Source organism: Canis lupus, chromosome 2 (assembly GCF_011100685.1).
Source record: "Canis lupus familiaris isolate Mischka breed German Shepherd chromosome 2, alternate assembly UU_Cfam_GSD_1.0, whole genome shotgun sequence".
Lineage (NCBI taxonomy): Eukaryota > Metazoa > Chordata > Mammalia > Carnivora > Canidae > Canis > Canis lupus.
The window spans coordinates 75,175,305-75,202,957 of record NC_049223.1 but is presented as its reverse complement, the minus strand read 5'-3'; the positions used below and the strand labels follow the sequence as shown (position 1 = coordinate 75,202,957).

Genomic DNA, 27,653 nt, shown 5'->3' with positions numbered 1-27,653 from the left:
AATGTATATAAATATGATTTTTTACTTTAAAAATTATGTTTTTATTTTATTGAAGTATAGTTGATGCACAACGTGACATTGGTTTCTAGTGTACAACACAGTGGTTCCACAAGTCTATACCTTAGGCTGTGCTCACCACCAATGTAGCTGCCATCTGTCACCATACAACATTATTACGATACCTCCTTTACATCCCCTGTGTTGTACCTTTCATCCCCGTGACTTATTCATTCTACAGGCCAATGTTCTAAAAGCTGGCTGTGTGGACTTACGTAAGTTCCTTAACTTCTCTGAGCCTCTACTTTCTTTTCTGTAAATTGGAGTATAATATAAACTACTTCAAAGGACTCTAGTGAGGGTTGGGCAGCCCCGGTGGCGTAGCGGTTTGGCACCGCCTGCAGCCTGGGGTGTGATCCTGGAGACCCGGGATCGAGTCCCACGTCGGGCTCCCTGCATGGAGCCTGCTTCTCCCTCTGCCTGTATCTCTGCCTTTCTCTCTCTCTCTGTGTGTGTCTATGAATAAATAAATAAAATCTTAAAAAAAAAAAGGACTCTAGTGAGGGTTAAATGAAATAATATCTGTTAAGTGCCTGAAACCGAGTATTTACTAAATGCTAGCTGTGGTTACTGTTATTGTGAACAATTATTATGAATATAGTTACTTAAAAAATATGCAGTTACTTAGAAAAAAAAAAGAAAAGGAACAAGCAAATTCCCTCTTTTCAGATGGGCTCCCAGAAGTGGACAAGGAATTTAATAGACCAGACAGCACGTGCTGAATTAATGAGGTGAATTATTTTTTAAAGACTTTATTCATAGAGACACACAGAGAGAGAGAGAGAGAGAGAGAGAGAGGCAGAGACACAGGCAGAGAGAGAAGCAGGCACCATGCAAAGAGCCTGACACGGGACTCAATCCCAGGTCTCCAGGATCACGCCCCGGGCTGCAGGCAGCGCTAAACCGCTGCGCCACCGGGGCTGCCCGAGGTTGAATTATTTACGCAGAATCTCCCTCCCTCAAACTTACAGGCAAAGTTCACAGTTTTATATTAACCCCCTGGAGCGTCCAGAGGCAGGAAACATGGGAAGAAATCCAGTGTCTCCAATAATCCTGGGGTTTTGTTTCAAAGTACTTACTATAATCTACGGTTATGTATCTGTGAGACTTATCTTTTTAACTTTTTCTTAAAATATAACACACACTTAATCCTAAGTGTCCAGCTCAGTTCATTGTGACAAAGTGAACATGCATGCATATCCTGATCAAGAAGTGAATGTGACCAGTCCCCAGAAGCCCCCTTTTATGCCCCCCCACTGACCTCCAGAGGTAGCTGCAATTTGAGAATTCTTTAATTATCAACATAGATAGTATCTGTATCCCCCTCTGTATTATTTTCCTTGGGCTGCTGTAACAAATTGCTACAAGTGTGGTGCTTTAACAGAAATGGGACACCTGGGTGGCTCCCTGGTTGAGTGTCCACCTTCGGCTCAGGGTGTGATCCCGGGGTTCTGGGATTGAGTCCGCATCAGGCTTCCTGCAGGGAGCCTGCTTCTCCCTCTGCCCGTGTCTCTGCATCTCTCATGAATAAATAAATAAAATATTTTTTTAAAAACCCAGAAATTTATATTCTCACAGTTCTGGAAGCCAGAAGTCTGAAATAAAAATGCTGGCCAGGTTGGTTCCTTCTGAGGGCTCAGGGGGAGAATCCACTCATGACTTTCTCCTAGCTTCTGGTGGCTACTGGCAAACTCGTTGGTGTTCTTGGAGTGTGACAGCCCTCCAGTCTCTGCTTCTGTCTCCACAAGACTTTTGCCTCAGTGTCCCTCTGTATCCTGTCTCTCATCAGGACGTTGTCATTGGATTTAGGGTCCACCGTCATCCAGTATGATTTCATCTCCATCCTTAATTACACCTGCAAAGACTCAAATAAGGTCATGTTCTGAGTGGATATGAATTTGGGGGGATACTATTCAACCCATCACATCCTATAAGCCTGCAAGCCCTAGAGGGGCAAGTGGTGTCACTCATCTTTGGATCATGAGAACTGAGCCCTGGGCCCCAGCATACATGAGCTGCTCACAGAACTTTGACTGAATAGATAAATAGTTGTCTGGCTGGCTCGCAGTCGGAGTCAATGAATGACTGATGAGTGAATGAAATTCAGGCATGGGTTGAGGGTGAATGCAGAGGATAGAATGATAACAGGTGCTGTCCCTTGAGCACCTGCCTTCTGTGTGTGATTCCATTTAATCCCACGTTATGGATAAGTGGGGGGACTGAGTGCCCCAATTTACTTGGGGCGATTCAGTTTGTGCCCATCATCCCAGAATAATGAGTATGTATTTTGTGCCCATTCTCCCCTTTTGTTCTCAGAAGTGTCAATAATGTGTGTGGTCACTCCACAGATAAGGCAGCGGAGGCCTTAAGAAGTCCTGAAGGGAATATATTCACCACCTGATTTGCACCCACCTGAGGTTCTAAAGCCCCTGTCCTCGATGGCTAGTGTGATGGTTGTAAATTAGGAGGCAGGGATAAATAAGCAGGTACCATCCAACTGTCTCAAGAGAGAGGGTAGAGGGTGGGCATCCTCCTGGGTCTGCCAGAGACCAGCTCCCTCCCCGCTCTGGTCCAGCAATCTGTGGAGGATGAGAGGTGGCTCATAGGAAAGGAGAGTCTGGAGGATCCCATTTGGAGGATAACAGACGTGGAGGATGAAAAGAGGGGCCCCCTCCTGGCCAGGCAACCCCTTAGGAGAAAGGTCTCAAGGGAGAAAGCTCCCCCCCACCCCAGGGGACATAGTCCCCTTTCCCTGCTGCCCAAGAAAAAGACACCTGTAGGAAAGACTGGAAAGTTTTTGAACATGGGTGTGACAAGGAGCTCACTCTGAACTCTGCATCTTCCTCCTCAAACCTCTTCCTTCTCCAGAGTCCCCATCTTGGTCCATGAACTCCCAACCACACAGACTAGCTACACAATTCACAGGGCCCAGTGGAAAATGAAAATGCAGGGCTGCCTTCTTAAAAAGTTATCAAAAGCTTCAGGACAGTGACAGCAGGGCATTAAATAGGCGCTGGCCCCTTCTGCATGTGGGATGGTGCAGGTCACACACCCCTGAAGCTGGCTCTGAAACCACCCATTTACCGACACTGGAAACCTGACTGCCATCTTTTGCCTCTCTCTCCCCCCACCCCATATACTGAATCCTGTGGGTTCAAATTCATTAAATGGTGGCCCCTTCTCCACCCCAAATGCCATGCCTCTAATCAGGCAGCATTTCTCACCCCTAGACAACTGCAGCCATTCAAACAGTTTCCAGGCTTGCCTGTTTTGGCCCATCCTTCCCTAAGCAGCCAGAGAGAGAGCGCTCCCTACAGGCCAGTCGACCCTATCCCCTCCCAGCCACCTTCCAGTGGCACCTGCAGTGGAGGGAATCCTGTTCCCCCCACATTCAGGTGGTAAAGCCCTAAGACCCAATGTGACTGCATTTGGAAATAGGTTCTTTAAGAGGTGATTGAGATTAAATGAGGTCATAGGGTGGAGCCTTGTTCTGATTGGACTGGCATCCTTATAAGAAGAGACCACAGGGCAGCCCAGGTGGCTCAGCGGTTTAGCACCGCCTTCAGCTCAGGACCTGATCCTGGAGGCCCGGGATCGAGTCCCACATCAGGCTCCCTACATGGAGCCTGCTTCTCTCTCTGCCTGTGTCTCTGCCTCTCTCTCTCTGTCTCTCCTCTCATGAATGAATAAATAAATAAAATCTTTTTAAAAAAAGAAGAGACCACAATGAGCTTGCCCCTACGCTCTGCCCAGCGCAAGCACAGAGGAAACAATGTCATGTGAGGACCCAGGAAAACAGGTGGCTGTCTCAAGCCAGGAAGAGACCATCGCCAGAAACTGAATCTGTTGCCACCTTGATCTTGGACTCCTGGGCTCCAGAACTATAAGGAAATTAATTTCTGTTCTTTAAGCTATGGAGCCTGTGGTATTTTGTTATAGCAGCCCAAGATAACTAATACAGTTCCCCACTGCCTAAGCTCTGTTCATGGTCTTTGTGGCCCTGTGTGGTTGGGACTTACCTCTCCAGCTATTGCCAGAACATCTTTCCACAAGCTCTCTCTCTCATGTCTCTTCCACATGCTCTTCTTCTGCATGGGACTGTCCTCTCCACCTCCTCAGCTGGCCAATTCCTGTTGGACTTTTAGTCTCCAGGTTGGAAATGAAGCATCCTTGACACCCTGAACCCACACACAGTCAAGGTAGGGCCCCTGTTCCCTGTCCCCTCAGCCCCTCTCTTGTCAGTCCCACTTGTTACTCATATCACTGAATATTTTGGGCTACTCTTGCCTGTTATCCAGGAGCTCCTTGAAGACAGGGACCTTCTTCCCCAGCATCTGCTGCTCGCATGGCTTCTTATCCCTGGCAGCCCTTCCAAGAAGCTTGAGGCCAAAGAACATGGCCAAAGGAATAGGGCTAAGTGTAAGGAGAGAGTTTGGTTAACTTTGCATTCATCCTCTTCCTAGGGAGAATTTCAACTGAGTCCTTTTGGAAAGAGTCATTCATTTACTCAGCCAGCAAATACCCATTGCTCTCCCAGTTAGGGTGGGGTCCTAGGCCAGGTGCTGGATGCTTCAGAGAAGGTGCCTGCATCCCCACCAAGAGACACACAGACACCAAGCATCACACTGTACTGAAGAGGGTTTCCTTGGCAAGTCGTGGGAAAGAGAGGACTCAGATAGACAAGCCTAGATTTGTATCCAGGCTTTGCTCATTATTTGGTGACCCTGGGCAATCCACATGCCCTACTTTTCTAGTCTTGAAAATGACCCTGACGTCCGTCTGTTTGAATTATCAGTTCTCAAACTTTTTGAAAACCCTGTACATTTGTAAGTATTATGGAAGACCCTACAGATCTTTTGTTTATGTGGGTTCTTTCTTTTTTTGGGGGGGGGAGTATTTCTTTCAGTATTTACCATATTGGAAATTAAAACTAAGAAATGCTTAAACCCTGAGAACACACATACATTCCATTTCCCATCAGAGTAATGATATAATCTTGCCCCAGGACCTGTGCTCAACCAGAAGACTGAGAAATAAAACTCCAGCCCCAGCTCCAACTCCATGAGGAAGCAGAAACAACCTTTAAAAAAAAAAAAAAGGTTTGGGGGGCATTTGGGTCCCTTAGTCGTTTGAGCATCCAACTCTTAATTTCAGCTCAGGTTATCATCTCAGGGTCCTGAGATGGAGCCCTGAGTCAGGCTCTGAGCTCAGCATGGAGTCTTCTTGTCCCTCTCTCTCTGTTATTCCTCCTACTTGTGCTCACTCTGTCTCATAAATAAATAAATAAATAAATAAATAAATAAATAAGATATTGTTTTAGGGGCACCTGGCTGACTCATTTGGTAGAGCCTGCAGTGCTTTTTATTTTTATTTTTATTTTTTTTTTAAATTTTATTTTATTTATGATAGTCATACAGAGAGAGAGAGAGAGGCAGAGACATAGGCAGAGGGAGAAGCAGGCTCCATGCACCGGGAGCCTGACGTGGGATTCGATCCTGGGTCTCCAGGATCGCGCCCTGCAGTGCTTTTTAAAAGAATTTTATTTTCCTTAAATTCAATTAATTAGCGTATAGTGTATTATTAGTTCCAGAGGTAGAGTTCAATGATTCATCAGTTGTACATAACAATACAACACAGGGCTTCCTCAATGCCCGTCACCCAGTTACCCCATTCCACCACCCTACCTCCTCCAGCAACCCTTGAGCCTGCAACTCTTAACCTCGGGGTCATGATTCAAGCCCCACAGTGGCCATAGAGATTACTTTAAAAATTTTTTTTATTTTTTATTTTTTAGTTTTTTAGTTTTTAAAACCAGAATTACAGATACACGATATGGTGGTACAAATGGTAAACTGTGGTAATATTTCTCCTTCAGTTGATAAATAACAGCTGTCCTAAACCCTGTGAGTGTCCCCAGCATCCTGGCAGCCTCAGCCCATCCCAGAGACACTCCCACTGTTATAAACAATTCTAGAAAGAATACCCCCATAATTGTACCTCCTTTTTTTTTTAAGATTTTATTTATTTATTCATGAAAGACACAGAGAGAGAGGCAGAGACACAGGCCAGGGGGGAAAGTAGGCTCCCCGCAAGGAGCCCACTGCAGAACTCAATCCCAGATCCCGGGATCACAGCCCACTGCAGAACTCAATCCCAGATCCCCCCTTCCCCACCAAAGGCAGATGCTCAACCGCTGAGCCACCCAGATGTCCCTGTACCTCCTTTTGATAAATATCTACAATTGAATTGAGTAAAAAGGATGCATATTTTAAGGCTCTAGATTCAGATTTCCAAAATGCCCTATAGGAAGTATATATTGACTGACACTCCCATCAACAAAGTATGAAAGTGCCCATTTTCCCACATCTTCTCCAACAATATTGTTTAGGTTTTCTTTTTTCTTGAAAACCTGAAAGGTAAACAATGGTATGTTGTTTCAATTTGCTTTTCTTTCATTCCTCCAAATGTTGAATATTCTTTCTTGGTTTATTGGCTATTTGCCTATTTGTGTGTTTGTAGGGCCTCTTTTTACTGATTTGTAACAGATCCTTGTATATGTAGGTGATGGAATTGCAAAGTAAACTCTGGATTCCAGAACGGATATGGGGACTGCTTTTCCCTCTCCTACCCCCTCTAACATTTTCCATGGAATTAAGAGAGGAATAATTTTTACTCAGTCTGGGAACCTTTGTAGTAAGAGAAATCTTAAGAAGATGGAAAACAAGAGATACTGAGATTACAAGTGCTTTTTATTTTAGAGGACTTTCCTCACCAATCTACCCTTCCCCACTTTGAACTGTAGAAAGGTTGCTGTGTTCTTTGTAGCCAGAAAAACTGAGTCATACGTCATGTGATCTTTCTGACTTGCTTTACTTTCTGAGCCAAGTGGGTCCCCACCCAGGAAACCTACTCACTCACACCCTGTGCTTATGCAGATAAGCCCTTATTGTCATCTCACTGAGCCCTGATGCAGTGTCTCTGCCATTCACCAGCTGTGTGTCCTTGCATGAGCCCCCTAACCTCTCTGGCCCTCCATTCCCTCTGAAATGAGGAAAGCATTACCTCTCAAGGGTTTTTGTGAAGATTAGATAATGTATATAAGGCGCTGGACACAATATAGGTGCTCAAGAAACATCTGTCAAACTAACACCTGAAGATTGTTTTCCTTTCAGTTTGTTCTTGGTGTGTGTGTGGGAGGGTGTTCTTGTTTAGCTTTCTCTTTCTTTCAGCTGAAAACTCACTCAACTTTTCAGAACGATAATGAGCCAAACCCCTTTGCCTTAACCGACATGGGTTAGGAATCTTTGGTGACAAGCAATAGAAATTAACTGGAGCTTGGGGTGCCAGGGTGGCTCAGTTTTAAGTGTCTGCCTTCGGCTTAGATCATATTCCCAGGGTCCTGGGATCAAGCCCTGAGTCGTGGGCTTGCTGCTCAGTGGAGAGTCTGCTTATCCCTCTCCCTCTGCTTGCTGTTCTTCTTGCTTGTGTGTGCGCTCTGTCTCTCAAATAAATAAATAAATAAAATCCTTAAGAAAAAAAAAGAAATTAACTGGAGGCTAATAGAAAAGAAGGTATTGGGAAGAATTTATTACACTTAGTGGTGTCTCAAAGATTCCAAGAGCTTGACATGGGGATTCTACTGTTTTTCCCTGAAGGTCTGCTGTTTCCCTCTCCCTATCTTCCTCTAAACTAGTTTCTCCACCACAGTAGCTACCACTAACTGCTTCTCTCAATTATAGTCTCTACCATGTGGAGAGATTAAATGACCCTAAATCCCCAAACCAGGATCTAGTTAGAGAGATTTTGATTGGCTCAGATTTGGCCACATCCAATCAGATGCTGTCCCGTAAGAAATACACAGTAAGTAACTGCCAGGGGGCCCACGAGCTCACCAAAGCTCCTCCTTTATAATAGAGCCAGTTGAAACCTTTGAATTCTTAGAGGGATTAAAGGAAAGGTGATCAGAAATTGAATCCAGAGCTCCCAGAACTGACCCCAGAAGATCAAATCTTAAAAGACTTTCATGTATTACCTCTTTTAACCTCTGCCAATATTTTATAGAAAAAGAATAAGGTCTAGAGGTATGTGTTTGTCTGAGGCAGTCCAGCCAATCCATGACAGATCTAGAAGCAGAGTTCCTGGCACCATGGCTCAATCTCAAGGTTTCAGAAGACAAGACTTGATTTCTCCAATAGCAGTGCTGTCTGATAGAATTTTCTGTGATGATAGAAATGTTTCATGTCCATGCTGTTCAAAATGGTGGCTCTTGAGCACTTCACATGTGGCCATTGTAGTTAAGGAACTGAATTTTAAATTTTACTTAATTTTAATTAATCTAAATTTAAGTCACCACATGTGGGTAGTGACTACCATGTTGGACAGGACAGTCCTACAGCTTGAAGACTGATCTCTTGGGAAAGGAGTTGATGTCAAATCCCCACTAGCTGAAGAATCAAAAGATAAAAAGAAAATTCATTCAAGAAGATATGTAGAGAAAACTAATACTTTGTGAAAGTATTTACTAATTATGGAAATATAAAACAATATTGCTTTAAGCTCTCTCCTTTTTGCCTATCTAATAGGTGAAAATAATTAACAAATGTAAATTATACCATTTAATTTCCCAGCAACCTTGTGAAATAATAATTTTGAGTGTTCTCAGAATGCCTGGGCCATTTGTGTCTCCACCAGTTATGACCTATGTGTTCTTAGATTAAACAACTTTGCTTTCATTTCCGTATAAACTATTAGTATTACTACCTACCTCAGAGGGTGTTTTCTTGGGGCAAATGGAAAATTACCTATAAAGGGCTCAGCACAGTACCTGGCACCTGATGGGGGCTCAGTATATGTGAGCTGGGATTATTATCTCCATTTTACATGAGGCCCAGAGAGGGCAACCAACTTGCTCCAAATTGCCCACCTGTTAAGGGTTGAGGCCAGGATTCACACTCAGGTGTCTCTGGCTCCAAAGCCTTCTTCTAAGCTGTCTCTTTCCATGGCTCAGGATCCCCTGGTACCCTCCCCTCCCTCCAGTCCCTACTCACTCCCTCCATAGACCCCCACCTCTAGAACCCTGAGGACTCTGTGGGGTCTCTAGACTCTGGATTGTCCCTCAGACCCTGGCTCCTGAGTGCACCTCCGTGCATTGGGAACCTCCTAGACTATACACTGATGGGGATCTGCTAATGGACCTGCTGGTGTCCTTGCAGTCCTGCTGCTGCCTGTGGGGAGGAAGCTCCCCTCTGTCTTGCAAGAAGAGAGGAAGAGCTAGGCTGGTGAAAATGAAGAGAAGGTAGAGGAGGAAGGGGGAGGAAGCCACGAAGTGGCAAAGCTGAGACTTGCCTGGTCTTTGGAATCCAAAACCAGTTTCCTTTCCAATGATCCACAGATACTCAGAAGCAGGAACTGAAAGTCCAGGGAGGAATGATAAACACAAGGATCCCAAGGGCCTCACTTTACCCCTTATGAACTTGTGGGACTTATAGCTAAGAAACCGTTAACACACCAAGATGCCAAATAATTAGTGAAAAACAAAACTTAGATGAAGGGGAAATTAGCTACATGATTCAACTACTCACAAATCATTTCTCTACCACCACCTGTATCCGAAGAGGAGGGGCCAGAGTTGGTCAGTGTGACCAGCACAGTGCTGTAATGATACCCCTCCAGCTCCCAACTAACTGCCCAGGTTCTAGCAACAGGTTAACCTGTGGTTTGTAGTTAGAGCGCCTCCATGTGTTCCCACTTTGTCATAAGTTCTTTAAAAGACCAATTATCAGCATCATCAAGATTTATGAGCGAGGAGGCTTATCTCCTTGAATCACCTCAACATCAAGAAATAGCTGGACTCCCAGGACTACTGAGTGAGAATAGCATAGCCAGGGCTGTAATCCGATTAGGTAAGCCTTCTCAGAAGCCTGTTCTCTCTGCCACCTTTCCCTGCATCTAACTGGTCTCCAGGCAGAGAACCTGGTCCCTACGAACTGATGTGTAGATGGTTTCGGAACTCTTGGAGGCTGCCAGAACTGTACTAGCCTCAGACTACAGTCCAGTAGCTTGGTCCTCAATTCTTGGGCCAGCCCTTCTGTGTGGGAGACTGTCCCTCCTCGCCCCTCACCCCCCTCATATTCTTCCCAGGTCCTACCCTAAACATTCCTTCAGCAAGCCAGTGCTGGAGGCTGGGACCCCAGAAACATGCAGGGTTGGACTCCTATCCCTGCCTGCCTTCCTTCGGGCATGAATTTGCAGCGCTGGAATCTGGCTGAGACTCTGGGGCCACACTTGAGTTCTGCTACTTTCTTCCCAGTGGCCCAGCCCCTGAGCACAGCTCCCTCATCTCTCAGATAGAGTTAGCGGCTGCATAAAGGTGACAGTGCATATGGGGGTCAGGGCCTGAAGGCGTAGGAGTCATTCTGCACTCACTTCCCAAACTCAGGGTTTGCCACAGGCCGTATGCAAGCAGCTGGAAACAGGGATAAATCCATGCAGTTTGTGAGGCTGAGAAAGGACCAGGAAGCACTTGTGTAAAAAGCCCAGAGGAGCCTCCTTTTGGTGGGCAGCAGCCTCATCCTCCTCCCAACGTGGAGAGGGAGAGTCCACCCCCTGTCAGAAGGGTGCTGTGTTTTTCCCATGTATCCCAGGGCCAGGGCCAGTAGGAACAAGGGATTTGAAGGACGGGCTAGAGATGTTTGTAAAAGGGGGTGGGTGGGGCCCACTGCCTGGTTGGTCTGTTCTAGGCGTGAGGGGCTTCTCCTGGCTTTGGAGGTAGGCACTTCCTCCTTGCGGCTGGGGAAAAGACCAGAGCATCCTCAGGTGTGAGGTGTTGGAGAGGCCCCCTCTCTGCCCTCCTGGCCAACTGTTTTCCTCTTGCCTCACCCTCTGGTGGTTGAGCTGGCCCAGTCCCAAGGAAGATGAATTAGGGACAGGAGGTGGTCAATTCATGCTCTGAGCATCCTGTCTTTTCTCTGAGCAGCTCCTAGCATGGGCAAAGAGAAGACCCACATCAACATTGTGGTTATTGGCCATGTGGATTCCGGCAAGTCCACAACAACAGGGCATCTCATCTACAAATGTGGAGGCATTGACAAGAGGACCATCGACCGGTTTGAGAAGGAGGCCTCAGAGGTGAGACTGCTCTATCTGAGCCCCACGCCCAGCCCTCCTTCCTAGCCTTGGTTTCCCTGGGAGGGATGCCTCATTTTGGGGGAGGAGACTGCTCACCTCTGCTGAGCACCTGCTGGGCTGGTAGGTGCTTTCCCTCTCACTCATGTCAGGCAGGTGGTGTGGCTGCCATTTTCCAGGTGAGACAGATGAGGTTAGAGGTGTTTAACAGCTTGCCTGAGGATGGTGCCAAGGTTTAAATCCCAGGGTGATGCAGATGCCACACTGTATCTCAGGAGCTAAAGCTGGCATTTAAAAGAGGGGAAAGGATTTTTCATGCATCTACCATGGACCTTAGGGTAGCCCCCATGGATACATGGTAGGTGCAAGCAACTCCTGGTCACACACTCTCCTATCACACCATAAGTTCGGTAATAGCATGGGTGCTGTAGGAGCCTAGGTTATGGACAATGAACATGTCCCGAGAGGCCTTGAAGGATTCCAAGAATGGACTTCCTTTGAGCCTTAAGGAAGTGGGACAGGTGCCCGTGAGCCACAAGGAAACTGGAACAGCACCTGAGATGCAGAGTTGTTGCCTGGTAGGACAGGGGACAGTGGCCTCGAGTGCCCTGCTAAACAGCCCGGCCACTTTCTCTGCAGCAGCTAAAGGATTTCAGGCATGGGAGTGATGGGAATCAGGCAAGATTTTTTTTTTAAGATTTATTCATTCATGAGAGACACAGAGAGAGGCAGAGAGATGGTCAGAGGGAAAAGCAGGCTCCATGCAGGGAGCCTGATGTGGGACTCGATCCCAGGATCTCAGGATCACGCCCTGAGCCGAAGGCAAACACCCAACCGCTGAGTCCCCCAGGGGTCCCAGGCAAGATCTTTTTAGGAAGAGCACATTGATTGCAGCATGGAGAGAACAGGCCAAGGGCCCAACTCTAGGAGCTAGGAAACCAGCTGGGAGGTTGTTGCTGTTGACCATGGGAGCAAGGATGGTGGCCTGGGCTCAGGCAGCAGCAGTGGGCATGGAGAGTAATGAATGGAATCCAGGGACGTGGATGTGGGGAACCCTTTGCATTCTTTTTTTTTTCCCTTTGCATTCTTAAAAGCACCCCAAAGAGTTAGTTTATGTAAATTAAATCTATATATTTATGATATTTGAAATGAAAACTGAGGTTTAAAAATGCCTAAATCACTTAAAAATAATAGTAATACACTCCATGTATTAACATAAGTATCACTTTGTGTATGAAAAATAATTATTTTCTAAAACCTTGGGAGGATGATGATGTTTTATATTTTTGTTGATAGGTTTAATGTCTGATTTAATAGAAGACAGTTGGATTCTCATCTGCTTCTGTAAACAACCTGTTGTGATTTCACTTGTCATGTAGCCTTGGGAAAACACCACTGCACAATGATGAGACAATGAGAGAGGGAAAAGGCAAATAATGTCTTTGCATTATAAAAATAGTTTTGATAAAAAAAATAGTTTGATCACGCAAACTCTAAAATGTATCAGGGTCCCTGGACCATTCTTTGATAGCTGCTTATCTAGTGAATATTCTAAACTATAATGGACTTCATAAAATAGAAGTTCCTACAGTAGCAAAAGTTAGGACACCTAGTTTATATCTTAATAAACTAATTAGTGTTCTTGAGGAAGCCGCCTGGTCTCCAGTCTTTCCTTTTCTCTACTCTGCCCTCTAATTAGAGCTGAAATGAATAGATGTTCAGGACCCCTGAGCTGGCAAGTGGTAGAGTATACCCCAGACCAGCATGTTAACTTGAATATGCTACCGATTTTTGTAGCCTCGTTTTTTTTTTTTAATTTTTTTTTTAATTTTTTATTTATGATAGGCACACAGTGAGAGAGAGAGGCAGAGACACAGGCAGGGGAGAAGCAGGCTCCATGCACCGGGAGCCTGATGTGGGATTCGATCCCGGGTCTCCAGGATCGTGCCCTGGGCCAAAGGCAGGCGCCAAACCGCTGCGCCACCCAGGGATCCCCAGCCTCGTTTTTACCAGTGCTGAAAGCAGCCCATCCTCCCCAGGCTAGCAATCAGTCATAGATACCATTTAACAGAGGGTAGTGGTTAAGAGCTTGAACTTGAGTCTGATGCTTTGGGGTTCAAATCTTGACTCTGCTCTTTATTCATCAGATGATCTTGGGTTGGTCAGTTAATTCTCTGTTACTTTGCAAGATGAGGATAATAAAATTTTGCTAAGTTGTTGTGAGATTGAATGAGATAACCCATGGTAAGTACTTAAAACAGCACCAGGTATGTGGTCAGCATTATTTATGCATTTGCTATTACTGATTTGAGGGCTTGCTGACCCTGTACCAGGTCCATATGTCTGCCTAGACACTTTATCACTTGGCCCTGGGTCACTCTGACTCTAAAACCAGCTCTGAAAGAAAAACTTAATTATATAAGTAATAAATACTATTGTTTGAAAAATTCAAAGGCCTTACCATACACTGCCCTGTTACCATTCCTCTGACTCTCCATTCATTTGGGAACTTCCTTCCTGGTTGATGGGCAGCTTTGGATATTAGAGGTGACACTGGGGTTTTCCTCCTACTCCTGGCCCAGGTGGGCAAAGGCTCCTTCAAATATGCCTGGGTTCTGGACAAGCTGAAAGCAGAGCGGGAACGTGGCATCACCATTGACATCTCCCTGTGGAAGTTTGAGACCAAGAAATACTATATCACCATCATTGATGCCCCAGGTCACCGTGACTTCATCAAGAACATGATCACAGGCACCTCACAGGTACACCCAGAGTTGTCTTGGCTCTGCTTTGGGGGTTGGCAGTGGGTGTCCCAGGCCAAATCTGAGTTGGGCCTTCTTCCCTCTGTCACCTGGGCCAGGCAGACTGCGCTGTGCTGATTGTGGCAAGTGGTGTAGGTGAGTTTGAGTCTGGCATCTCCAAGAATGGGCAGACCCGTGAGCACGTACTGCTGGCATATACACTAGGCGTGAAGCAGCTCATCGTGGCAGTCAATAAGATGGACGTCACAGAGCCTCCTTACAGTAGTGCACGCTTTGAGGAGATCAGCAAGGAGGTGAAGGCCTATATCAAGAAGATCGGTTACAACTCTGAGGCTGTCGCCTTTGTGCCCATCTCAGGCTGGCATGGGGACAACATGATAGAACCAAGCACCAAGGTGAGAGCTGACCGGGACAGGGCTAATTAAATGCAACATTCCCACTCAAATCTTTGAGCTTCTTCAAGAATATAATACCCAGGATTTACAGCTTGCTTATGGGCCAATCACTTTGAAGGGTCTTCATCCCTATGGGTACATGATTTGATCCCCATTTTTCAGATGAACAGACGTTACTCAAGACTACACAACTAGTAAGCATAGGGCTGCATTGTGCAATGTCATAGCTAGTTACATGTAGCTATTAACTTTAATAATTTAAATCAAATAATTTCAGTTCCTTAGTTGTGGTTGCTGGGCACTTGAAATGTAGCTAATACATGTGCCTGTCACATTGGACAGTGAACTTACTGAATATTCCCATCATTGCAGAAAGTTCTACTGAGCAGTGCAGCAGAGTCTGGAATTCTAGTCCATGCTCACAGTATCTAAGCTACCTCTCTAGGCAGGTTAGGAAGTGTGGGGGCAATATAAATGTGTCTAAGATATACTCACTGTGCTCATGGATCCCAGAATCTAACAGGGTTTAAAATTCTTAAGTGAGTGTCTCCCTACAAAGAAATTCTAACTCTGGCATCAGACCTGGTGAAGCCCCAGTTTTTTCCCTTGCCCACAGTAAAGGGGTAAGAGAGGAAATAATACTCTGGGTGTTAGGACTCACTTTAAGGGACTGTAAGAATTAAATGAGAGACTCCACGTGGGAATCTGTTCATGTATACAGTTGGTGCTCAAATGTTAATTGCTATCCCTTACTACTTTACTGCCTAAAGCCCACCTTTTTCCATAACTGACTTGAAGATTCTTAGCCCTTTCTTCCATGTATATAGCATAATCTTTTCCTGATTATAAAAGTAATGTCTAACATTTTTGCAATAAGCCTTTCTTTTTTTTTTTTTTTTTTTTAAAGATTTTATTTATTTATTCATGAGAGACACAGAGAGAGAGGCAGAGACACAGACAAAGGGAGAAGCAGGCTCCATGCAGGGAGCCCGACGTGGGACTCGATCCCGGGCCTCCAGGCTCACACCCTGGACTGAAGGCAGTGCTAAACAGCTGAGCCACCGGGGCTGCCCAAGCCTTTCATACAGATATGAAGCATAGACTTCATAGCTTATAGATAACCTAGTTTCTACGCAGTTCTTTCCAGATGTTCACAGCTGGACTCACACTGTATGTAATTTTCTATGAAACTTTTTGAAATTTTCTTTGCCATTTAAATATGTTGAATACTTAGTGTTTTATATTGTAGATCAGAGTTACAATAGATTGTGTAGCCATATCCACTATTAAGTGAAATGGCATTGAGAAATTGCTATGTGCCAGACACCAGACTGAACGCTTTACATGCCCAGAACCCCATGAAGAAGGCATTTTATTCCCATATAAAATAAGAAAACTGGGCAGCCCTGGTGGCTTAGCAGTTTAGCGCCGCCTTTGGTCCAGGGCCTGATCCTAGAGACCTGGGATCGAGTCCCACATCGGGTTCCCTACATGGAGCCTGCTTCTGCTTCTGCCTGTCTCTCTCTCTCTCTCTCTCTGTCTCTCTGTCTCTGTCTCTGTCTCTCTCAAATAAATAAACAAATTTTAAAATAAATAAAATAAGAAAACTTATGGTGTAGTTAATAACCCAAGGTCACCAGCTTCTAAGAATAGTGTTTCTAGTTTTATTAAAAACTGCTGTAAGCATCTTGATAAACAAATCCTTGCATGCGTCCTCCATCATTTAATTAGAGTAAGTTCCTAGTGAAACAAAGGGTAGGCATTATTCTGGAGTCTTCTGATACAAATTGCCCAACTGTCCCTGGGAAAGGTAGAACTACTACTGGCAGTGTGTTCATTTGTATGGTACTTCAATATTTCCATGCGGGGCCCTGTCCTTGGTGCTGAGGGCGTGGTAGAGAATGAGATGCAACTCTGCTCATGGCACTGGGGTCTTCTGGGAGCAATAGTAATACAGTGGATGATGACAAGTGCTAAGAAAAACATAAGGCTAAGGGGGCACAGTATGAGAGAGTTACTCTATATTGGGTGGTGAAGGAGGGGGCCTTCTAAAATGACAGTAGAATAAAAACCTGAAGTTTGATGCCCATTTCCCAAGAATTTCCCAGAGTTCAGCTAGTGAAATAAGGAGATTTCATTCTTCTGTCCCTGTGGGTATTCATTAGGCATCTAGTATGTTCTAGATGCAAAAGAACAAAGCATGCAGTCAGTGGACTAGATAGTAGACTTAGGGTTTAGCCTCTGCTTTCAAGAAATACCTGTAATATCAGAGACCTCCGTTTCCCCACTTTTAAGATAGGGAAGATGCTGACCTTGTACGCTTATTCAGGCCTCTGAGTTGGCATAGAGCCAAGTTAGTTGCTAAGTTCATCAAACTAATAGAATAACTTATCCTCATGGATGAAGCTGGTGTTTGGGAAGTTGGTCCAAAGAAAGGAGCCAACTGGATTTCCAGTTAACTGATATATCTCTGAAGGCAAATATGATGTCTAAGTTTGGCCAAGGTTTTCAGGGAAGTATCTACTTAAAAGACATGTATATAATGAACTATTATCCTTAAGATTGTCCTTCTAGAAGGACTTATGCTCAATAATGCTGCCCTTGCCTAAGATGTTGGGGAACATCTAGTCTTTACAAGGTATAAATGTTAGGGTATTTGAATATTGTTTTCATTCTCATTCCTGATGCTTACTTAACTGTGCTGCATGTTTTCTCTGCTTCTCCTGTGTAATCAACAGATAGAATGAGGCCTAAGGGCTAATCAGATTCAAGAAATCTCTGCTTCCTAAGAATATTGGCTCAAATGAGGGGCAACACCTTGCCATCATTTAGTGGGTGTGTAGCACATGTCAAACATTGTGCTTGGTGGGTTGTGTGTGGTCTTTTGTGTCTTTACTTGAGCCTGCAAAGTAGGTGGTGATATTTGTTTCATAGATGAGGAAGCTGAGGCTCAGAATACATTAAAAAATTGCTTGAAGTCCCATGTTAAATACACGTTGGCATCTGGGACAGGCTCCCTTGAGCCTAAGCAAGCTGCATGTTGGGTGGCTTTTCCAGATGTCCTGGTTTAAAGGCTGGAAGATCACCAGGAAGGAAGGAAACATAGTAGGTATGACACTGCTAGAAGCACTGGACTCCATCATGCCCCCTGCCCGTCCTATGGACAAGCCCCTGCGGCTGCCTCTGCAGGATGTGTATAAGATTGGGGGTGAGTACATGCTGTGTGGGGGTCCTTGGTGTTGGGGGCTCACTGAAGTCTGGCTGCTGACATGTCTGGTTGCTCTGTCCCCCCAGGCATTGGCACCGTGCCCGTGGGCCGGGTGGAAACAGGCTACCTCAAGCCAGGCATGGTGGTGAACTTTGCCCCCTGCAACATCACCACAGAGGTCAAGTCTGTAGAGATGCACCACGAGGCCCTGGCTGAGGCCTTGCCTGGAGACAATGTGGGCTTTAATGTGAAGAATGTGTCAGTGAAGGACATCAGGCGGGGCTACGTGGCAGGAGACAGCAAGAATGATCCACCCTTAGAAGTGGCGAGTTTCATCTCCCAGGTGAGGAGGCCCATTTAAGGGGTGTTTCCTGAGACAGTCATCCTGTCCTACAAGCAGAGTGGCTCAGTGGATCATTCAGGAAGTGAGTACTGAGCATATGATCCATGGTGGGCCCTTGAGCAGCAGTGTGGGTAGAGTCAGACTGCCCTAGAATCCTGAATGCAGCTTATTTGCTATTTTGCCCTTTAACAAAACAATGCAGTTCAATGATCTTGTTAGTTTCCACAGTATGGTCTTGATGCCTTAAAGCAGTAGTTTTCAAGCCAGGTGGATTAGATCACCTGCGAAGTGTTTCAAAAATGCAGATTCCTAAACAAGAACAACAAAAACAAAAATGCATATCCCTAACATTCTTCCTAATGGTTCTGGGGAGTGATTCAGTAGACTTGGGTGGGACCTGGGAATCCTTGTGTTAAAGCTCTTAGGTGTTTCCTCAGCCCAGAGTTAGAATGTGAAAGCTGTTCTGAAGGTAACATCTGGCACATTCTTACTTCTGCGTGTGGAGGCTGGCACTACCTCACAGTGAGCCTTGGAGAGTTACATGAGGTGATGATATGTAAAACATCTGATCCGGGACCAACAGGTCACCTAACAAGTTAGTTAGCTATTACAATGCATTTTTCTAAATGGTGGGGGGAAAGCAGAACATAAATTACACGTATGTGTGTAGGTTTTATATCACTCATCCCTAGCTCTACCGCTTCCCTGCTATTTCATCATGGGTAAATTACTCAGGCTCTCTGCTATGAAAATTAAATTGGAATGCATGAGATATACTTAGGACAGAATTTGGTATACTATATAACTGTTCAAATGCTCACTATAATTTGAAGTGTGTCCAAGATGCCTGACTCCTCAGCTGGTTAGGGCTACTTCCTTTGAAGGATGCTTGGCTAAAGCTCTCCCCCTGCTCCCATCCCACGCTGGGTTCCAGGTGATCATTCTCAACCACCCTGGCAGCATTGCAGTTGGCTACTCACCAGTTCTGGACTGCCACACGGCCCACATTGCCTGCAAGTTTGCAGAACTCAGGGAGAAGATTGACCGGCGCTCAGGCAAGAAGCTGGAAGACCATCCCAAAGCCCTCAAGTCTGGGGACTCCGCCATTGTTCAGATGATTCCACGAAAGCCCATGTGTGTGGAAAGCTTCTCAGAGTATCCGCCCCTTGGTAAGTCCTGATAGCACCTGACTACTGGAGCTGCCCCTTCCTCCTCTTGGCTCCAGGGAGTAAGTTAGCCAATGTGTCACACCCAAGCCAGGTTGTAGAGCCTGTAAGAAGGGGCAGCCCCGGTGGTGCAGTGGTTTAGCACTGCCCGCAGCCCAGGGTGTGATCCTGGAGACCCAGGATTGAGTCCTGCGTCAGGCTCCCTGCATGGAGCCTGCTTCTCTCTCTGCCTGTGTCTCTGCCTCTCTCAATATATATGAATAAATTAAAAAAAAAACTGTCAGAAGGACCAGAGTTCCAGATTAGAAGAGCCCAAAAAAGGGAAAGTGGCTTGCGTAGTGTCACAAGCAAGGCAGGGGCCACTTCAGAGACTTGTACTCCAAGTATGGTCTGTGGACCAGGAGCACAGGCATCCTCTGGGAGGTGATTAGAAACGAAGAACCTCAGACTCCATTTTCAGACCTGCTGAAGTCAAATGTGCAGTTTAACAAGACCCTCAAGTAATTGGGATGCACATCAACTTGAGAAACCCTGATCTAGAAGAGGTGAACAGAGCAGAGATTAGCAGGGATTTTCTTTTTCCTTCTTATTCTCCAGTGCAGTGGTTTTCAAACCTGGTAGATAATCAGAACCACTGATGGACCCTATTAAATCCAGAGGCTCAGACCCTGATAGATTCACCAGGTCAAGGCTGCAGCCTAGGGTCTTAGATCCTCCAAGTAGATTATACATGGTTAGGTCTGAACAATTAATCTAGAATGTTCAAAATTCATATATAGGGAGTAGGCAATATATAAAAGTGCTAGATGATAGATATTTATAAACCAAGAAGTCCCTGCCATCAGGATCTCCCAGTTAATGGGGAAGGGGGTGAATTTCAAAATTTTAGAGGTGGGCCACAGAGGCTGCCACAGGAATCTTGCAAAGTGGGTTTGGTTCTTTCTACCTCTGACAAAAATACTATGAGGTTGAAACCGGATGCCAAAGCCTTGCCCTCCACAACTTGAAGTTAGAGAAGCACTCAAGTACCCCCTAGGAGAAGCAATTGCCAGATTCACAGCTGAGTGTAAATGAGATACATCCTACAAGTTGTTGTGATGGGCACAGAGAAGATGCTAGTTGCTTGGAGGCTGGAAGCATTAGTATGGTAGGGTGGTGGGTGCACCCAAAGCAAAGTTTTCTCTGTGACCTTTACTTATGGAAGTAGGACAGTCCAGTGGCTAAGAACATAAGTGCTGGGGTGAGACTTTCTGGGTTTTCAACCATCACAGCAAAGTGACCTTCTGATTCTTTGCCCCAGTTTTCCCAACTGCAAAACAGCTATCATGAGCTCTACTTTGAGTTGTTGAGATAATTGCATGCACTTATATGTATAATTCAGAGTATCACTTACTTGACCTCCCATGCCAGTGTCCTATAATAGCTCCTGCCCTGCTAGTGTTCTCCACCTGTTTCTTCATGTCCTGTGTCCTAGGCCGCTTTGCTGTTCGTGACATGAGGCAGACAGTGGCTGTTGGGGTCATCAAGGCTGTGGAGAAAAAAGCAGCGACTGGTGGCAAAATCACCAAGTCTGCCACGAAGGCAGCCAAGAAATGAGTGGTGACGACTACTTTAGACCTTTCCAGGAGAGGGCAGCCCAGAAGAAGCCACGGCTGGAAAAGAAGAGCTCAAGGAGACTTAGACTTACTCTTCTCTTGACTAAAATGTCTTAAACCTACCCCTGCTAATGCACTTTTCTTTTTGCTGATGAGTTTGAGGCATGGGAATAAAGCACACCAAGTCTTTGCCTCTGCCTCTACTGACCTCGATGCTGTAAGCAAGGAGGAAGCAGGTGGGTTGCTCAGTCTAATTCCACACCTCAGCTTCCTTCTGGTGCTTGACTGGTGCAAGAACCAGAGAGCTAGAGTCACGAGGAGGAAAAAGTATAAAGGAGGAAGTCTAGAGCAGCTTTTAGCCCTGGCCAAGCTCTTCAGTTCCTACAACAGAACTCTGGTGCTAAACTGCCTGACTTGAATAGCATCTATAAAAGTTACCGAACTTCTCTGTGTGCTCATTTGTAAAATGGAAAAACAAGATAGTATCTGCCTCCAAAGGGATGCTGAACTTTGAGTGAGCTGGTACTTGCTGGGCATGGTAATTAGCCACTCTCATTAACATGGTGTGCGAGCTGGAGGCAAGGAGGTACTATTTCTGGGAAGTTCTGTTTGAAAAAAGTTGAGGGGAAGGGAATGAGCCTGTTTTTATATTTTCTAGATACATAGTTCCCTCAGGTTATTTTTTTTTTTTAACTTCAGTTTGACAATTTGAGTTACAAAGTTGCAAGAGGCAACTTTCACCCAGATTCCCCAAATCTTACCACATTTTTTCCCCCTTATTTGAGAGTAAGTTACAGACATGATGGCCCTTTACAGTGAATACTACAGGTGTATTTCTCAAACACAAAAATATTCTCTGGGATCCCTGGGTGGCGCAGCAGTTTGGCGCCTGCCTTTGGCCCAGGGTGCGATCCTGGAGACCTGGGATTGAATCCCACGTCGGGCTCCCGGTGCATGGAGCCTGCTTCTCCCTCTGCCTGTGTCTCTGCCTCTCTCTCTCTCTCTGTGACTATCATAAATAAATAAAAATAAAAAAAAATATTCTCTGATACAACCAAGGTCAAGTCATCAGAAAGAGGACATTAAACTAACATGGATACACTTCTGAAATCTGCAGACCCGATTCAGATTTTTGTCAATTATTCCAAAAACATGCTTTATAGCAAAAGAAAATCCAAGGTCATCTGTTGCATTCAGCAGTCTGAGCTCTTTATTCCAAGCTTTGGAGCAGCCCCTCCCTTGGCTCTGTTCCTCCCAGAGCTTTGGTTGAGGCCTCTGCTCTGGGCTAGTTGGTGGGTGCCTGATGGAGGAAAATCAAAAGTGTGGTTGGGGGGTGTTGGGTGCGTGTGTGTCTCTTTTCTCTATCAGCCCAGCTTCCCAGAAGTCCCATGTGTGCCTATTGGATGAAACAAGGAGAACCTGGGGGTTTAATGGTAGAAGTGAGAGGCTTGTCTCCTTTTCCACCAAAGTCCTTTGGCTATTTATTCCTGTTAAAGAAACTGGTGGATTCAATGCCAGGTTCTCCCTGCGGTGCTGCTGCTGAGAATTAGTGTAAACCGGGAAGCCAGCAGAGCTGGCTTATTGTTTGCCAGCAGAGCCTTTGTCTGTCAGACTAATCTGCAACCCATCTTTGGGCGTGCAGGATGACTGTTGATTATACACCATGTCTAACATTTTTTGGGGGGCGGGGGAAGGGGGTTGCTTGGATATAGTGGGTTTATATTAAGAGAAATCCCTTCTTGGGCAGCTGGGTGGCTCAGAGGCTCAGCGTCTGCCTTCAGCTCAGGTTGTGATCCAGGGGATCCTGGGATGGAGCCTGCTTCTCCCTCTGCCTGTCTCTTGCTTCTCTCTTGTCTCTCATGAATAGATAAATAATTAAAAAAAATAAAAGCGTAACCCCTTATGCGTGCTCTACACAATTACTTCATTTAACTTTCACAACAATCTCCTATGATCTAGGTACCCATTTTAAAGCTGAGGAAAACTGAGGCTCAAAGAGGGTCTAATTAGTAACCTGGCCGGGGTCGCGTATTGGGTTAACTAGAGCACGACTGCGTCTCCACAGCTCAGGGCTCTTCAGCCACCTCTGTTCTAACTATAAATTCCACATGTTCACATTGTCCCCGAATAAGTTTAAGATTTTCTTTTTTTTTTTTTTTAGTTTTTTTTTTTTTTTTTTTTTAAGATTTTATTTTATTCATGATAGAGAGGCAGCAGAGGGAGAAGCAGGCTCCGTGCAGGGAGCCGGTTGCGGGACTCGACCCCGGGTCTCCAGGGTCACGCCCCGGGCCGAAGGCGGCGCTGAGCCCCCCAGGGATCCCCTACTTGGCGATTTGCACGACTGATTTCACGTGGCCCTGGAAGTCGGTTCACGCCAGGAACCACGAGGTCCGGAGACCGTGGGAGGGAAGGGCGCCCGTGGAGACCGGAAGCTCAAGGAAAAGCTTTAAAAAACTATTTTTGGAAAACCCGCGTCCCGGGGACCAGGCGGCGCCCACCCGCCCGCCCGCCCGCCGCCCGCCGCCCGCCGCGGCCCGCGGGGCAGCCTGGGGAGAGAGCCCGCCTCCTGACCCATAAGGCCCTGGGCCGGAAGCTTCGCCCTCTCTTCCTGTTCTCCACCATGGCGGTGAGTAGCTGAGGCCCTGCTTTGCTTCTCTTCATCCGCCTCCATCCGCCTTCATCCGAGGCGGGAGCTGCCTCGTCCGCGGCCGGAGAAGGGAGCCCGTAAGGCTCGCCGTGGCGGAACTGGCAGAGCCATGCGGGCCGAGGCCGCGGAGCCGAGCCCTGCCCCCTCCACTCCCGCTCCCCTCCCGCTCCTCAGCCGGCTGGGGGCGGCCGCCGGGAGGGCGAGCGGAGCGCGGCGCGTCAGCTGCGGGGAGGGCGACGGAGCGAACGGAGGGGCTGGACCTGTTCCCCGTCCCGGGGACTTGAGGCTTGCCGGGTGCTTAGGGAGCCGCAGCCCGCCCCTCCGCTCGAGGAGGCCGCCTGCCCTCTGCCCCCCGGGCTGCTTCCGAAAGGAATGGGGGACGTCGCCCAACCACGCGCTTCCTGTTTCCTCAGCGGCGTTTAAATCCGATTTTCTTGCCCGTCGGCTTTGTAGCGGGGACGCGCGCTCCGACACCTTACGGGGGTGAGCCCCTTGGGGTTCGAACTCCCGCTACCTGCCCCAAGTTTCTGTTCGTCCATTCCTGGCGCGGAGGGGGAGCCCAGCTCCCGAGCTGGTGCACAGACACCGCGATGCTTTGCAAGCCCGTAAGGCTGTCGTTAGGAACCGGGATGAGCAGAACTAGGTAGGCGGTGTCTACAGATGTGGGACTCGGAGCTGTGGCGGGGTGGCGTGTTGACTGCTGCGCTTCCCTCGTTGCAGCAGGATCAAGGTGAAAAGGAGAACCCCATGCGGGAGCTTCGCATCCGCAAACTCTGCCTCAACATCTGTGTGGGGGAGAGTGGAGACAGACTGACCCGCGCGGCCAAGGTGCTGGAGCAGCTCACGGGCCAGACCCCAGTGTTCTCCAAAGGTCAGTGGTGGCCGTCAGGGGAGAGAACATCCCTGCATGTTCTTTTCTAATTTACCTGGTATACAGCCTCTTCAGTGCCCGTTTTGAAAGTGACAGTTGATGCCCCTTAAAAAGCATCACCATCCTGAGCTACCCAAGAAGTATTTTCCTTTGTTTTATTTAATTTTATTTATTCATGAGAGACACAGAGAGGCAGAGGGAGAAGCTGGCTCCATGCAGGGACCTGATGTGGGACTCGATCCTGGGTCTCCAGGATCACTGCCTGGGCCGAAGGCAGACGCCAAACTGCTGAGCTACCCAGGGATCCCAAAGTATTTTCCTTTCAAGACGGGTTTGGTTTTGGAATACCAGGTCTTTAAGTTAGCAGAGCTTCAGCCAGGGCCAGCCTAAGTAGAGATTTTTCCGGGTAAAGTTAGAAACATTAGGAATGCACTAGGTGATATTTGGCTTGAATGACTCACTGAGAATTTATAGGCTACATGGAGAAGGGCTCTGTGCCTAGGCCAACTGGGTTCAAATCCTGGCCCCATCATTTGCGGGTCTGGCCTCAGCCTTTCTGGGTCTCAGCTTCCTTATTTGCCTAAATGAGATGATAATAAGATTGTGAAAAATAAAATAGATTTTATGAAGTGCCTGCTACATACCAAGCCCAGCGTGGACATTAGCATCGTTAAGTTTCTTTGCTTTAGGATAATGCAGTATGGCACATTGTTGGGTTTAGATCCTGCCTTTTGTTACCAACTGTGATTTGGGGCAAGTTAACCTCCCAGAACCTCATCTATAACAGGATAACATTAGAGAATTATCAATAATGTTTTGTTTTCTTTAGAATACAGTGACCATATTCCTTTCTAGTGGCCTCTTCTGGCTGTGAACTTGGCCCGTCCTGAGACTTAGATGTGACTTTGAGCTCTTAATTGCTTAAGTATGATTGAATGACTTGGAAGTTGAAAAATCTGTTTTCTGTGCTATGGATGAAACCAGATGTAGGTGACACTGGTAGGAATGCCAGCACTTAGGATGTGGGTGGATATTTAATGTGTCTTAGAATTGTGGAGATGATGTTCTAGGGAAGAGGTGAGTGCAGTGGGAGTGTGATACCTGACTCCTTGTTTTCCCCTCCTGCAGCTAGGTACACGGTTAGATCCTTTGGTATCAGGAGAAATGAAAAGATTGCTGTCCACTGCACAGTCCGTGGGGCCAAAGCAGAAGAAATCCTGGAGAAAGGTCTAAAGGTGAGGCTGATCCCCTCATGGGATAATAAAGAGCACCAGCTTATGTGTTAACAACTAGATAATTACAGTGGCAGTGGTTATACTTTGTACACTGTCTTTGGTCCCTTGATATATTTTTTTAATTTGAAATTTTTTTGAACCTCTAAAGGGTGTTTCCTGCACCCAACAAGGTTTTAAACTTTATTCTTGAATGATTTCTCTGGGTTTTTCAATGCCTTTTAAATATTGGGAAAGCTCTATGAACTGCTTCTTCTTTTCTTTTTTTTTTTTTTAGCTCTAGAAACTCCTATCGTGGGTTGTGATTTGGTGTCGTGGGGAAATGAGATTTTTGTTCATGATCAAATTATATCGAATTGTATCTCAGGGTGCTGAGTGATGAGGACTAAACTAATAATTTGGGGGGATTTGAATTGACGAGGGATATGATTGCTGCATTTGTCTCCTTAGGTGCGAGAGTATGAGTTAAGAAAAAATAACTTCTCCGATACTGGAAACTTTGGTTTTGGGATCCAGGAGCACATCGATCTGGGGATCAAATATGACCCAAGCATTGGTATCTACGGCCTGGACTTCTATGTGGTATGAATATTTAGTCTTTTCTACTCCTGGTCTGTGAGAAGAGTGGAATCTGCTACTCCTTTATTTTGTGTGTGCTATCTTGATGTTCAAATGTTGGACTGAAACTTTGAGTGTTGTCTGCCTTTGTGTTCTCCCCCTTGGGAAGATGTACCTCATGTGTGGCAGGTGTTGGGATACAGCACTGGACTAGATAGACGAGATCTTGCTATTGCAAAGGTTAAGAATTTAGGATTCAGCAAGCACTAGTATGGCTTTGAGGTGGATGAAGGGACTGTTCATCCACTGAATTGAAAATTTGAGAGCTTTGGTGCAGTATTTGTTGTGTGGGTTGACTGTACTGAGGCCACTTTTTTCTAGCTCCTTCCCTTAGACCCTGGGGATGGGGTGGCTTCCATCCAGAGGACATAGATGCGAGTTTGGTGATGTGGCTGTTTGCTCAGTCAGGATAGGGATTTCAGTGTAAAAATGACCATTGTTGTGTTACTGCAACGTATTTGTCAACCATAAAACTACATAGCAAACCCCAGAAATCCTGACTAGTATGGAACCTGAGTCATGGCAGCACCCTCATTAGATTTGAGTATCCGAACACTGAGGAGAGGTAGGTGCTCACAGGGAGTTTGGGAACAGCAAGCGTTTAAGAAGCACTTTGAACTGCAGCAAAAGAGAAGAACAACTTTTTGTTCTTCTCAGAATAAGTTTTAAAATGCACGTATTATAGTTAAGGGTTTTTTTTTTGTTGTTGTTAATGTCATCTTTAAAATGCGCTTTGAAGATTGGGGAGCAGTGATGGAGAATCCTTAGCTACCTTTGGAAGTTGGGCAGGAAAGGGGGGAGGTACTGCAAGTTCCAGCCTCCAAAGCAGACCTGCGTTGTCCAGGATGCTGCTAACTGGTTTATCAGACCCTGAGATCATGGGTGTCTTGCTCAAGAATTCATTGGGCCACCAAGGTGACTCTTGAAGATCAGCCTCCAGTGTGTGAGTCTTGTCCGTCTACTCTTGACTGTGAGCTGGCTAGGTGACTGTTGGTTATTCCTGGGACAGGTGCTGGGTAGGCCAGGTTTCAGCATCGCAGACAAGAAGCGCAGGACAGGCTGCATTGGGGCCAAACACAGAATCAGCAAAGAGGAAGCCATGCGCTGGTTCCAGCAGAAGGTAAAGCTGATTTATCTCAGGTGAACTGGTGGAATGTGGTGTCGGTGAATGGAGTTGGGATTTGGGGGTGCAAAATCCAGCACCATTTGGTGGGTAGTTTCTTTAAAGATGGAGTATTTGGTTGGGCACCTTGGCAAAATGGGCCTCCAGGGTTGGTGGCTTGAACAGCCAGTATCAGGCTTTCTCCCCACCCCCATACATGCAGGTAACTGGAAGGGGAGGAATAAGGCTTTAACAGCTCCCTTTTCTCAAGGTATAGTGTAGTTCAGCACGGTGTAGCAGTTGTTAAAACTGGCCAGTTTCCTGTTTAGTCCAGAAGGGATGTGGGGTTCAGAGCTGAATTCACGTATCAGATGTGAATTCTCAAATGTTAGCAATTGCTGCCATCTTTGCTGTTGCCTCCTGTTGTGAAAAAATAAAATCTCTTCTCTTTCAGTATGATGGGATCATCCTTCCTGGCAAATAAATTCCCGTTTCTATCCAAAAGGCCAATAAAAACTTTTCAGTGAAATGTA

The 27,653-nt window shown here is 46.3% G+C and overlaps 2 protein-coding genes and 2 long non-coding RNA genes across 5 annotated transcripts; 2 read left to right on the top strand and 2 right to left on the bottom strand.

Annotated features, from left to right (window-relative positions):
• Nucleotides 1-1,608: 1,608 nt before the first annotated feature.
• LOC111093587 lies at nucleotides 1,609-13,366 on the bottom strand. Its single transcript, XR_005356022.1, has 5 exons — nucleotides 13,243-13,366; nucleotides 11,281-11,465; nucleotides 4,077-4,470; nucleotides 2,470-2,636; nucleotides 1,609-1,912 (listed from the first exon to the last, which is right to left on the bottom strand). It is a non-coding gene; the product is annotated as an uncharacterized LOC111093587 (long non-coding RNA).
• LOC487375 (elongation factor 1-alpha 1-like) lies at nucleotides 11,041-21,234 on the top strand. Its single transcript, XM_038531629.1, has 7 exons — nucleotides 11,041-11,184; nucleotides 13,764-13,943; nucleotides 14,042-14,338; nucleotides 17,396-17,546; nucleotides 17,633-17,889; nucleotides 18,824-19,058; nucleotides 20,530-21,234. The coding sequence occupies exons 1-7, from the start codon at nucleotides 11,041-11,043 to the stop codon at nucleotides 20,649-20,651; spliced, it is 1,386 nt and encodes a 461-aa protein (XP_038387557.1). The 3' UTR covers nucleotides 20,652-21,234.
• On the bottom strand, nucleotides 13,649-23,416 carry LOC111093587. Its single transcript, XR_005356023.1, has 3 exons — nucleotides 23,222-23,416; nucleotides 20,449-20,583; nucleotides 13,649-13,847 (listed from the first exon to the last, which is right to left on the bottom strand). It is a non-coding gene; the product is annotated as an uncharacterized LOC111093587 (long non-coding RNA).
• On the top strand, nucleotides 23,248-27,653 carry RPL11 (ribosomal protein L11). 2 transcript variants are annotated; one of them, NM_001253907.1, is made up of 6 exons: nucleotides 23,248-23,276; nucleotides 24,021-24,168; nucleotides 25,297-25,403; nucleotides 25,851-25,982; nucleotides 27,028-27,138; nucleotides 27,575-27,653. In NM_001253907.1, exons 1-6 carry the CDS (start codon nucleotides 23,271-23,273, stop codon nucleotides 27,602-27,604), a joined length of 534 nt encoding a protein of 177 aa, NP_001240836.1. In that variant the 5' UTR covers nucleotides 23,248-23,270; the 3' UTR covers nucleotides 27,605-27,653. The 2 variants fall into 2 exon arrangements, with proteins under 2 accessions (NP_001240836.1, NP_001240835.1); NM_001253906.1 differs by having other exon boundaries at nucleotides 24,018-24,168.